Source organism: Vespa crabro, chromosome 1 (genome assembly GCF_910589235.1).
Source record: "Vespa crabro chromosome 1, iyVesCrab1.2, whole genome shotgun sequence".
In the NCBI taxonomy this organism is placed as follows: Eukaryota; Metazoa; Arthropoda; class Insecta; order Hymenoptera; family Vespidae; genus Vespa; species Vespa crabro.
The window spans coordinates 7,828,098-7,840,939 of NC_060955.1; the positions used below are offsets into that span (position 1 = coordinate 7,828,098).

A 12,842-nucleotide genomic window follows, 5' to 3' on the forward strand; every position below is an offset into this window, starting at 1 on the left:
TTATAGATGAGTACTTCAACGATCCAAGAGTCTAAGGAAAAAACGAGAGAAATCTTTTCATGCTCTTTCTGTACTTTACAAGAATATTTTGATTTTAAAGGCTCAAAACCTCCTTTCGCACGACATATCACTTATTTAGAAGAATGTTATGTTATGAAAGATCCTTTTGATTTAACTGCTAAAGATGTTCTAGTTATTGGAGGAGATTGTAATATTTGCAAAAAAGCAGTGTGTCTAGGATGCAGTGTATTTTTTACTAAAAGATTTTGTCAATCTTGTGCTGCAAACAATTCAGATAAATTACCTTCACAAATTCTCTCGAAAATCAAGATATAACAGCTGTTTTTTAATGAAATTATATACGTAGTACTGAAAATATATCATTTGTTTCATATATTTTTATGATTATAAAATACAACTTTCAAATAGAGGTACTATATTAATAGAGGATATAAATTATTTGTTTCTGAAGAATTTTTTACAAATCAATTAATCATTATCTTGTTATTCTCTTTACAAGATTTAAGGATAAATATTTTCTAGGAACAATGTTATAAACTTCGTATCTCACTGATGATAATATTCATTGTAAAATTAATTTATATGATGTTTATAATTTGCAAAAAACTTAAATTTGGTACAAATATGATAAAACATCTGCACTGCAGAAGATTCTGTATGTTGAAGATATTTTATACATAAAAGAAGTCACACAATAATCAAATTAGACTTTCTGTACTTTTTTGGACTTTGTAGTAAGTATTGCAGCCATTTTCTTTTTCTCTTGTTCCAACTTAGACTTCTTCTTCTTTTTCTTTTCTACAGTAGCTTTCTCTCCTTGAAAGGTGGTATTTTTCTTTACTGAAACATTCGGGGTACTGTCTTTGTGTAATTTATTTTTAAGTTTCAATTTCTTTTTATTATTCTCCTGTAACAAAAAAAAAATAAAAATAAAAAATGACAAAAATAACAAAAAGTAAAAAGGAAAACAAATTAATATATCTTCAGTACACAGTATAATATACACAATTTAGGGAATATAAACTTACTGCTGGAGTAGTTTTATCTGCATCATTAGATTTGAATTTCTTTGATGATTTATTAACTTCATTATTTACTGAGAGTGATCTTTTATTCTTGTTTTTAAATTTCTGTTTCGATTTGTCATCTGTAGAATACCGTTTTACTCGTATTTCTCGATTTAGAAGAGTTGATCCATTTAATTCTAATGCTAGAGGTACAGAATCTTCGCTTTGAAAATTAACATATCCTATTCCTTTTCCTGTGCCTTTCCTTGTATCTCTAATTAATCGTACAGAATGAATTTCTCCACATTGTTTGAAGTGTTCCCAAACATCATTATCTTTGATTGCTAAATACAATAACAGAAATTAGACAAATACATATTAAGATATAAGTTTTGAAAATAAAAGAATTTGCGTTACTTACTGAAAGATAAATTTCCTAAGAACACAGCTTTCTTATTATCTGGTTTCTTTTTCAGTTTATCAACAGAGTCTACTCTTAAGTAATTGCCTTCGAATTTCTTTCCATTCATACTTAATGCTTTTTGAGCCGCTATTACCGTTTTATATACAACAAACATAGTAGTAACGTCTACTTTAGGATGTATCTGATTTTTTATAGCAGCTACTTTTTTCTTCTTCATCAAATCTTTTGGAACTATACGTCTTTCCCGTATATTTTCAATATGACCAAATTGTTTAAATACTTTCTTTATTTCTTCTTTCTTTACAATATTTGGAATATTACTAATATAAATTGTTCTTTTATTTATTTCGAGTTCTTCAGACTCTGATTCTTCATCACTGATGTCAATATCTTCATCATCTTCATCGTCTCCCTTAAAATCTTCATCATTTTCATCATCCACAATGCTGTTTGCTAAAAGATCTTTTAAAGTAGGAGTAGACTCTTCATTATCTTCTTCATCATCATCGTCTTCCTCATCATCGTCATTTTCTTCATTAAAACTATCTTTTTTCTTCTTATTTTTACCTACAGGTGAAATGTTTGTTTTGCGATGAGATTCATCCATATCATCATTTTCGTCTTCTTCATAAAGATCACGAAAAGAATCGTCATTGTCGTCGTCGTCATCATCATCATCATCATCATCATCATCATCATCATCATCATCATCATCGTCCTGGTCGTCATCATCACCTTCTTCTTCAACTCTCTTCTTTTTTTCTTCAGATTTTTTTATATCCTTTTCATCTTCTTCATAAGAATCCATGTAATCGTCATCATCGTCATCGCCATCGTCATCATTATCAGTATCATCATAATTTTCACTGTCATAGTCATCTTCACTTTCTTCAGTAGAATCAGAATTTTTATTTTTTACTCCTTTAAACATTTGTACTCCTTTATGTGGTGAAATGGTATTATCTACATCACTATTATATTCATACTCGTCATCTTCATTAGACTCTTCATTTTCATTAAAATCAGTATCATCTTCATCTGTATCATCTGCCAAACTTTGTCCAAAGATATCTGGTACTTTATCATTATCATTTTGTGAAGTAATACTATCATTTGGTAGCATAACATCTTCATTTGTATCATTTAAAGATTCGTCAGTTTTATTCTTCTTATATGCTACATTTTTTTTATCTTTTGGAAATTGTTTATTATTTTGTGGAGAAGCATTTTTACTGTCCAAAGATTCTGAACTCTTCTTTTTAAAGTCATTCTTTTGTTTCTGTTCATTACTTAATTGATTTGAATTATTCTGCATTTTGTTTCCATTGATTAAATGTACCTTACCAGTTGGTGTGTTCGCAAATTTTTCATTTTTCTTTTTATGGATAGCATTATTTTTAATGACTTTTGCAGGTTTATTATGAGAACTGGCTTTTGTATTTTGCTTAACTTTAGTCATATTCGATTATTTTTTGTTTAAGCTAATATATAAATATTGTATGTATATACTAGAAGAAAAAATATCTATTCAATATACATATATCAGAAGTTTAACATTATAAATAATATACGTAAAAATAATTCATGTAAAACGATTGAATAGTAATTTAAAAATAAAGTAAGTTACCGAATACACGTGTTTTTAGGAGGGAAATTGTAAATAATACTTTAAAACAAATGAAAACAATAAATTTACGCAGTATATAATGTATGGAATAAGTATTAATAATTACCTTAAAGTTTCTTCTCTTTTACGAGTATAACAATTGTTAGTAAAAATTATTATTAATTTTTATCTATATTCTCATGCCGACAAGATCACACGGTAATAGGAAGATTCAGTATGGATGGTAAACGGTTAACCGGTTATATATAAGCATTGTTACCAACTTTTCGACATATGTAAAGAAAAATGTTTACGAAGTTTTGTTCAGTTTAACTAAAGGGGAAATAATTAATCTTTTTCTTTTTATCTATTTGTATTTATAAATATTTGAAATCTCATTAAAAAATCTCGTTAAAAATAAAAGACTTCTTCTAAAAGTAAAAAATCATAAAATTGGTAAAATATTTAAAATATAAGTACTTTTTGCAAATTGAATGTGTAGGGATTTTATCTAATAATTTCCTCGCATATTAAAAAAAAAAAGATAAATAAAACGAAACTTTTTATGATAAATTCAAATTAATATACATATTTACTAAATAAACGAATAGGATATTAAAGAGAATGAATTAACAAATAACAAAATGTTTATAATTATGAAAAACAGTTACAAAAAGACGTCTACGATAATTTATCCTTAGATGCGACACAAAGTAGTAGTGTTTTTCCCTCATACGATCTTCATGAATGGTTGGTCTTCGGCGCACATTGATTGGCTGTTGCAACTCGCTTTGAAGTTAACTTAACTCCAGCATTTAAGCTGTCGTCACAAGTAATTCATAATAGCTCCAAGCAAGACACAGACATGTGCAGTTCATTTCCACGAAAAATAATTATTTTTTTAGTGGGAGAAGTGTAATAAACTATTAAAAGGTGATAAGTAGATAGGTTAACTTTGAACATTTTATATAGTTACTGCTAAGTTAAATTGTACTTTATACAGTTATAAGTAAAACACTACACAAAGAAAAATGTCGGAACGTAAAGTATTGAATGTAAGTATAATATCATAATTAATTTATTCATTTAATCATATAATTACATTGATGTAATATACGTATTTGTTTTCAAATATTTTAGAAATATTATCCCCCGGATTTTGATCCATCGAAAATTCCGCGCATGAAATTAGCACGGAATCGACAATATACAGTTCGATTAATGGCACCTTTCAATATGAGATGTAAAACATGCGGTGAATATATATACAAAGGAAAGAAGTTTAACGCGCGTAAAGAAGATGTTGAAGGCGACGATTATTTAGGAATTCGTATTTATAGATTTTATATAAAATGTACACGATGTCTACAAGAAATATCTTTCAAAACCGATCCAAAAAATACAGATTATGAAATAGAAGCTGGGGCAACGAGGAATTTTATGGCTTTGAAACTAGCTGAAGAACAAGCACAAAGAGAAGAAGATGAAGAAAAAGAAGAAGAAGCTACAAATCCAATGAAGCTTTTGGAGAAAAGGACGCAACAATCTAAACAAGAATTGGAATTATTAGAATCTTTGGAAGAGTTAAAGGACCTTAATCGTCGTTTATTACAGGCGATTGATTTGGAAGAAATGTTAGAACAATTTAACACACCTAAACAGAGGCTAGAGAAAGAGCAAGAAGAGTTAGATGAACAATATATTAAATCAGTATTTGGTAATAAAAACCAAAAAAGGATTGTTGTAGAAGAAGAAATTGTGGAATTAGATGAAAAAGAAAGCAGTCCTCCCAAAAAAATGTTTAAAACAAAAGTAAAAGATAAAGAGAGTAACAATTTAGATTCAAGAGAGGATTCCTCAGAATTTAAAGAAACTGTACGTTTACTTATATTTTTCCGTTTTATTAAGATATTTTAAAATATAATTAACGTATTTTTTCTTTTTAAACAGATTGATACCAATTTATCGGGACCGTCTACAAGTACAAATACAACTGTTAAAAGTTCAATATTTTTAAAAGATACCAAAGCATCATTTAATAAGAAGAATTTAGTTATTGTTAAAAAGAAAGCAAGTTTAGGTGTAAAAACTAATTCAGATACTATTAGTGAGAAAGAAGTTTCAGAAAAGACTGTTATGTTACCGGAAATAAATTCAAAGAGTGACGAAATTAAAGCTAATGATAATTTTGAAAATACAGTGCCTACTTCCAATAACATTGGAAATGGTCTTTCTTTATTAACAGAATATTCTGACAGTAGTGACAACGACAGTAATTAATACAAGTAATATAAATTAATTGCATTTTAGATTATGTATTTATTTTATAAACTTTCCTAATATAAATATATTGTACAAAGATACGTTTGTATAGGTGTATATAGTTATAAATGATTCAGAAGTTAAGGATTTTATCTAATGTAATTTCTAGTGATACAATAAAATTCTCTTAGGGAATTAATTTAAATAAATTTTAGAAATGTGAATTACTTCATTATTGATTATATATTTTATGATAGCATTTGTATTTTATAGATAAAATATCTATGCTATCATATCAATTAACAGAAAAAAAATTCAGTACAGTTGCATACAATTTCTTAAATGATATCAAATGATATATGTATTTTTAATTCTTACAAAATTTTAATTCTACAGAGAGCAAGTAATGGCGATGACAAGAATGTTTCTTACAGGATGCCAAACCCTCTACTCCTAAAACACAAAAACATAATAAATCAGGTAAGTAAAATTAATAGTTGGTCTGTTTCAAAGGCTAGGCACTTTGTAAGGAACAAATCTGTCTAAACGCCAGTGATGGTTTCGGTCAGTTCACATAGAAGGAGTACGTAGCCTATCAAAACAGACCACCCTGATAATATATTAATATATTTTGTAATATGTCTTAATTTTGCAATGGTACAAGAAATTAATTTCAATAAAGTATATTTTAATATAGAACGGAAGACTTATCATTAATTACAGAAAATGACGAGAAAATATATTTTTATAAAGAATAAATAAACATTTAGACTTGGACAAAAGAGCGATTGTTGCATTAACGAACGGATCATGTGTTCTTAGACATCAACGTACGAACTGTGTTTGACGCGAGAAAGAAGTTTATTTTGTTTTTGAAGAAGAACGACGAGAGCGATGATTACGATCGCGATTTGTTCTAACATTAGTAAAGTCTACGTTTTCATTTGTATTATGTTTAATGTGAGAATGCGCGACATTAGAAAATTGCAATTTTTCTTCGAGTGAAGATAGTGAACCACCATACGAGGAGGAACTATTAAATCTCTCAGGTAAATTATTGACGATCTCAAATTCTGTCGAATCTAAAAGCCAAGTATACAAAGATTCACGTATTTCATTATTAGGATTCTTTCTGTTCGCGAGCCAGAATATAGGCTCTTTAAATTGTTGTTCCTCGTGCCGACAACGTTTGCAGATATAAGTTTTATCCTCGTTAGAAACAAAAAGTTCACGAGTTTTTGAATCTGATTTTGAAAAAGGGAAGAATTTTGATTTAGTTTTCTGATTACGAATCAAATTGGAACTACAGGTGTTATGATGATTTTGTCGCACTATTGACAGTGACCTTGGCGAAGAGTGCAAAGTTAAAGAGCGTTGTAAAGTAGGTGGCATTATAGGGCGCAACAACGCTCCTTTGTAATTGTGGGATAATTTTGAAAAGGATCTTTGATCATGATCGTTCTTGGTCGCGTTGGACTTCGATATCGACAACGAAGAACGTTCCCTAACATACCGCTGATCCTTGTTTTTCTCTTGTAGAGCCAATTCCAGCTGAGCGATACGATTCTCCAAACGTGTGCGTTGAGCCTGAGCATGATCCTGATGATCCTCCATTTGTTTCACGATTTTCTCCAAGCGCAATACTTGCATCTGTTTGTTCTCCAAAGTTGCGTACAATTCTTGTATAGCCTCTGTCTTCGCAACGATTTGTTTGTTGATCTTAATATAAATCGCAAAAAATTATTCAGATAAGCAATATTTTAAATATTTTAATCAATAAAACATTTATTTACTTCGTCTATGTCTTTATGATGTTCCTCGTCATCGTTCGAAATATCTTTATCCGCATGCCCATCTTTTCCTTTCAAAAGACTCAATAACTCGTCTCGAACTTTAAGGAATTTACTTTGTTCGCGCATTATACGATCACGTTGTTCAAGCTCAAGTTGCTTTTGTGTAAGAGCTGTTTCTAACTCCGCAGTATGTGCTGTTGTCTCCGTTAAACTATTACGAAGATCGGATATCTGTTGCTGAAGTTCAATAACGTAAGCTCCAACCGCAGCTTTCCCACCCTCTTTTATTTGAACTTGCAAACGATTTTGGATGTCCTGCATTTGTTCCTCCAATAACTTATTTCGTTTTTGGCTGAACATGTTTAAAAAATTCGTTAAATTTGATGAAAGAAATTAAGAAAAATAAAAAGACCAAACATACAGATTTTCTGTTATTTGTTGCAAGTGATTACGCTTCATAGTGATGTCACGAATTTCCTTAGATTTGATCATAAGTTCTGCAGCTAGTTTATCCTTAGATTCATCCTCCGAATTATTCTGTTCGAACATGAAATGACGAAAGATCATAAAATGTAGCTCGATTACTGTCTTACCGATAGATTTGATTAATGAATTGACGATCGCTTTTTTATGGCTTATACGAGGACATGTCCCGAAAGTAGTGCAAACTAACAGCCGCCTGATGCATCACTGCAGTGATTTCTTCCTTCTCCTGTTGTAGCTTCAGTATCGTTCCTTTCTGTTTTTCAAGTTCTTCTCGTGCTAGTTTTAGGTCGTTGAACAGACGAATCTCGTTTTCTGTATGACTGCCATCTTGCGTGAGAGAAGTTTTTTTACGAAATAATATAATTAAAAAAAAAAAAATAATAATAAAATATCAAGAATAATGTACCTGTTATTGCAAAATTTTTACTCTGTTCTAAAAGTTTACACATTTCTTGACTCGTTGCTTCTAATTCCTTGTAGCGTTCCTGCATCATGGATAACTCGTTCTCTGCAGCCTCCCTATTAAAATTTCTAGAGTAATCTCAAAGAATGATTAAATTTAAAAATATATCTTAATGGTATGTACAATTGGACGTGTAATAATGAATATCTCACATGTTTGAAAAACATCAGTGTACGTACGTTGGTAAAGATTCTCGAACGAACTAGAATTTGATGCATGACAGATCAAATGAAGTAAGTGGCATTATAGTATCAAGGGCTTTGCTTTACTGATTTAAGCTAATTATGACTTCAGAGAACATAATGTTATATGTGCACTTATCGGACAGCATACAAGATGAATATCATCACTTATCCTTTTTTATTTGATCGAACTCGATAATTAAATCGTGTGTGTCATGATTTAATTTTATTCAATGTTTTTCCAAATCTGATCTCTTCTAAGTGATATGTCAATATCAGGAATGAAGAAAATTTTCTCGGCAAGATAGACCCGAATTGTTCATTTTACATAAATGCCCCCTTAGAAATCAAGTAATTCGTTTCCTTCGCGAGAAAATTGCTCGAAGGATTTTCCATCGTGTTCTATTAACTCTTCGTTCATTTGAAATTGAATAATAAGAATAGAACCATTAACGAGTTTAAATAACCAAGTTAGCTTCTTTTCTACTGATTTACAACGTATTTAAATTTTGTATCGGTTATATTTATTACTACGCATACGTACGAAGATATAATATAAAAATTGTACGACGAGAATTTTGATAATAATGTCTCCTGGTTCTCTAATATTGAAGAAAGAAATTAATTTCATTAATTTGTTCATTTACGATAGACGTTTTCCGAAAAATTGATAAAGTTTTTTTTTTCGCGCAACGTGCATACCTAACGAATCTAATGAAACATTCTTTACCTCTTTTTCTTCTCCAGATCCATTTCGACAATCATGGCATCCATCTGGTCGTTCATGTTTTTCGTGATATTCTCCGCAGTGGTTTCCTTACTGTTCATCGTTTCCTTCAGTTCCATCAGCCTGAAGCAAGCGAAGCGAAGAGAAAGAGACTGTGTAGAGAGAGACTTAGATTGTCAGAGAGTGATCAGAGCGACTGGCTATTCGGTAGAAACAAAGAGAACAACCGTGCTTCGAAGCTGTCCCGCTGTTTTTCCATTTTCGTAACGAGGTTCTCGCTGTTCCTTATCGTTTTCTGCATATCCTTTAAACGTTGCTCCATCGCCTGTTCCTTTACTTTCAGTTGATTCTCGAGAGACTTGTTCTGGGTCTGCAGCTGTTGTATCTTCGTCTCGTCGCAGGCTATTTTGTTCTCCAGATCACGGATCTTCGTACGAGCCCTTTGCAATTGGCCCTCGTTCTGTAAACGACGTTCCTTCGTCACATTGTGCTTCTCTCGTTCACTCTGAAGTTCATTCGAAAGTACGGCCAATTGTTCACGGATATCTTTTTGTTCATCCAACATGTTATTAAGTTCCTTTATACGCATACGAGAATTATCGTATTCGTCGTAAAGATTGCAAGTGTCCTTTACGAGCTCCTTAATAGCTTCCAATTGCGCAGACTTCATTTCTTCCAAACGTGTCTTTAAAGATGTATTGTCACCTCGATAAGATTCTAAATGCATTAAAACTTCTGAATTCTTGGACTCGTCAATATCTTCTTCTAAATTCTTCTCCAAGGATACGATCATAAATGTATGTTTTCTTAGTGCTTCTTCGCATAGATCTTGATACCTCTTCGATATTTCTTTCAGTTTGTTATTCAAATTTATTATGAATTCGTTGTCCATGTTAGAATTATTATTGACGTTGATGGTAAGATTATTCGTTTTGTTAATCTTTGTTTGTTGCTCATTAGAAACAACTTGTTGAACCTTTGGTTCGATTATAGGAATTTTTGACGAGTCGATTTCTATGATCTTAAGTTCTTCCAATTTCCCAGGATCCTTTACACCATTGAGTATCATCTTGTCACGCAACTGAGATATATCTTCGTATAAATCTTGTGTGGTTTTCTTATACAAAAGAAAGACAGATTAATGACGTTATGTCAGTTTTGGCTCTTAATAAAAAAATTTATTCAATAATTCCTACTTGTTTTTGTACGAGTTGTCTCTTCAGCAACACAAAACGCTTCTTTTTTACATAGTATTGATTTTCAAGATCGCGTGCCTGCTTCGTCATTGATATCAAACTGAGTGGCTTTTTATTCGTTACTTTCATAGTCAAACGACGAGTTGAATTAGTTGGTGTTTCTGTAGTAGAGTCTCCTAAAGCATTTTGCTGTTGTTGCTTTTCACTGGAGAAATTTTCCTGATGAAATAATAAGAATTTTTGTGAAAGGAGACAATTGTATTTTATTTATAAAAAAAATAAAATCAGTTCGCTGGTTAGATCATTAAGAGGTTACATATATCTAGACGGATTAAGAAAAGGTAATTCTTTTAATTCCTTTTCGCATATAATTTCTTTTATTATTAAAAAATCATTAAAATCATTAATATGATGGTAATGTATACTTCGAAGAAAAAAGCTCTTAAAGTACATATATTAAATAACCAGTCCTTCATGAAGTCAATTTTTAATATTTTTATTTAATACAAAAATATGAGTGATTGAATTTCCCATGCTATTTTCGATAAAAAATTTCAATAGTTTTTTAATAATTAAAATATCCATCGCTCTTAAAAGGTACGATAAAGATTAAATAATAATATGAAAAATAATCGTGCTAAATTTCATTCAAGTCGATTTAACAGTTTTCAAAATATTATTGGCACTGATTTAGAAAACATAGTTTTAAGAAAAAAATTAGTTTAAGGTACATGTAAACTTGGTAAGGTTCTTTAAAATTTTCTGATAAAATTTTCAGAAAATATTTTTAAGGGATAATACATACTATTGAACAAAAATATTTTTGGAAAATAAATTTTTTTGAACTTTCTAGCTGCATAGAACCTCTTAAGACATATTCATGTCAATTTTTATATACTTTGGTACACATATATACTTTTAAAAACTACAAAAACCTCTTCAGGAAGGTAAACAAAAAAAAACTCTTTTTTACGATAATCGAAGGTTCGTTTATCTCGCCTGCGCTTGATCGATCGCATATATATAAAAAAGATCATGTATCATCGTTAAAAAGTGACGTACCTGCTGGATAGGTGAACTTTTATTTTTATTTTCTACCGTGGATGTTAAATTTTTCTCGACAGCCATTGCCATTATGCCTGTTCTTCGGTTGCCAATGGCTCGTTACTCTTCTGCACTTTCTATACGATATAGAAATTTGCAAATTATACCTCATTTGTCTATCTCTCTCTTTACGATGAGGACGTAGACAAAGGAGACAAAGAGACACGATAGCTCGACTATCGTGTACTTTAACAGCTAATTGCAATCTCATTATCTCTACTAATTATCGTCGTATCTCTTTTCTTGTAAAATGTCTTGTATATACATATATATGTACATATATATACATATATATATGTATATATATTACGTCTATATATTTATATATATATATATTTATATAATATATATAACATATATAATATATATAATATACATAATATATAAATATATATAATAAATGTATATATATATACGTGTATATATTACGTCTATATATATATATATTTATATAATATATATAATATATATAATACATATAATATACATAATATATATAATATAAATGTATATATATATATATATATATATATATATATATATATATATATATATATATACGTAAATACCTAATAAATCCACGATGGCCCAGCTTGTCTCTCTTTCGCTCTTTCTCGACTTTTATTACATAGTAGCATCACGTAATGGTACCTGGCGTTATTACGAATTTAAGGAGTCAGAAATCGGATAGAGTGATCAGTAAAGAATCTGAAATTTGTACGTCAATACGTAGAATTATTCCTTATAACCTTTCGATTCATTGATCGCGAAAAAATTGCATGATCTATTTGTTTGAATTATTCATTCGTAGATGCAAAATGTGCGCATAGAAAACATATGCATATTTAATGGAGATACAATTTTAGCATCAGAAATTTTGATTTTATGATCGCGTTAATGTAAAACAGATCAGAGGAAGTTATGATCGTTGTTACGTTTTTTTTTTGAGTCGAAAAAAAAACAAAAAAAAAGAAAAGAAAAATTCTTTGTTGTTCTTAACACAGACTTACCGTCGGTGGTTGCACGCGTGCCGAACTCACACTCGACATACTCGAAGTAGTTCGTTGCACACTTATGTCCCCTTTCGATTTAGAAATTTAGTAATGACGTTACAATGGCGCAGAGTGATTTAATTCGACACGTCGCTCGTGGAACATGAAAATTAGAGAAAAGACAGACGTCGTCGCTATAGGCAACCGTTGTGTAAACTCCATTGAACGTGATTGCCGATCGAGTTTTACCCTGAAAATGCATCCTTTTTCGATTTTATCGTGGTAATGAAACTTGATGTAAATTTTATTCGAGGAGATGATTGCAGACTCCTAAATAATTATCTATATAGATTTTGTATGTATATATATATATATATATATATATATATATATATATATATATATATATATGAAATGGTTTCAAATATATATACATACATTATATAAAATATATAACAAAAAAAATATATAACGAGAAATATTTATACATATATATAATATATATATATATATAATAAAATATATATATAATATAATAAAATATATGTATAATATAATATATACATATATATATATATA

At 29.8% G+C, this 12,842-nt stretch overlaps 3 protein-coding genes across 4 annotated transcripts; 1 reads left to right on the forward strand and 2 right to left on the reverse strand.

Moving 5' to 3' along the window:
- Positions 1-367: 367 nt before the first annotated feature.
- LOC124429035 (RNA-binding protein 34-like) lies at positions 368-3,335 on the reverse strand. Its single transcript, XM_046973794.1, has 4 exons — positions 3,186-3,335; positions 1,450-2,960; positions 1,050-1,372; positions 368-928 (listed from the first exon to the last, which is right to left on the reverse strand). The coding sequence occupies exons 2-4, from the start codon at positions 2,909-2,911 to the stop codon at positions 725-727; spliced, it is 1,989 nt and encodes a 662-aa protein (XP_046829750.1). The 5' UTR covers positions 2,912-2,960; positions 3,186-3,335; the 3' UTR covers positions 368-724.
- A 377-nt stretch (positions 3,336-3,712) lies between these two features.
- Positions 3,713-6,019, forward strand: LOC124427931 (splicing factor YJU2). Of its 2 annotated transcripts, XM_046971406.1 has the most exons (4): positions 3,713-4,113; positions 4,199-4,933; positions 5,009-5,343; positions 5,717-6,019. In XM_046971406.1, exons 1-3 carry the CDS (start codon positions 4,090-4,092, stop codon positions 5,336-5,338), a joined length of 1,089 nt encoding a protein of 362 aa, XP_046827362.1. In that variant the 5' UTR covers positions 3,713-4,089; the 3' UTR covers positions 5,339-5,343; positions 5,717-6,019. The 2 variants fall into 2 exon arrangements, with proteins under 2 accessions (XP_046827362.1, XP_046827353.1); XM_046971397.1 differs by lacking the exon at positions 5,717-6,019 and having other exon boundaries at positions 5,009-5,544.
- LOC124427943 (myosin-10-like) lies at positions 5,701-11,311 on the reverse strand. Its single transcript, XM_046971419.1, has 10 exons — positions 11,230-11,311; positions 10,168-10,386; positions 9,199-10,088; positions 8,975-9,094; positions 8,006-8,118; positions 7,787-7,926; positions 7,535-7,650; positions 7,114-7,465; positions 6,834-7,039; positions 5,701-5,773 (listed from the first exon to the last, which is right to left on the reverse strand). The coding sequence occupies exons 1-10, from the start codon at positions 11,299-11,301 to the stop codon at positions 5,749-5,751; spliced, it is 2,253 nt and encodes a 750-aa protein (XP_046827375.1). The 5' UTR covers positions 11,302-11,311; the 3' UTR covers positions 5,701-5,748.
- Positions 11,312-12,842: the final 1,531 nt, after the last annotated feature.

What these genes read in the sequence shown, in the direction of transcription:
- LOC124427943 (XM_046971419.1), bottom strand. Translation starts at nt 11,301, where the DNA reads ATGGCAATGGCTGTCGAGAAAAATTTAACATCCACGGTAGAAAATAAA. An exon ending in CAGTGATGCATCAGGCGGCT is followed by an intron (nt 7,651 to 7,786) that starts GTTAGTTTGCAC and finishes ATGTTCGAACAG; the next exon opens with AATAATTCGGAGGATGAATC. An exon ending in ATCATAAAGACATAGACGAA is followed by an intron (nt 7,040 to 7,113) that starts GTAAATAAATGT and finishes ATTTATATTAAG; the next exon opens with ATCAACAAACAAATCGTTGC.
- LOC124429035 (XM_046973794.1), bottom strand. Translation starts at nt 2,911, where the DNA reads ATGACTAAAGTTAAGCAAAATACAAAAGCCAGTTCTCATAATAAACCT. An exon ending in CTTAGGAAATTTATCTTTCA is followed by an intron (nt 1,373 to 1,449) that starts GTAAGTAACGCA and finishes TATTGTATTTAG; the next exon opens with CAATCAAAGATAATGATGTT. An exon ending in CAGATAAAACTACTCCAGCA is followed by an intron (nt 929 to 1,049) that starts GTAAGTTTATAT and finishes TTTTTGTTACAG; the next exon opens with GAGAATAATAAAAAGAAATT.
- LOC124427931 (XM_046971406.1), top strand. Translation starts at nt 4,090, where the DNA reads ATGTCGGAACGTAAAGTATTGAAT. An exon ending in CGGAACGTAAAGTATTGAAT is followed by an intron (nt 4,114 to 4,198) that starts GTAAGTATAATA and finishes CAAATATTTTAG; the next exon opens with AAATATTATCCCCCGGATTT. An exon ending in CCTCAGAATTTAAAGAAACT is followed by an intron (nt 4,934 to 5,008) that starts GTACGTTTACTT and finishes CTTTTTAAACAG; the next exon opens with ATTGATACCAATTTATCGGG.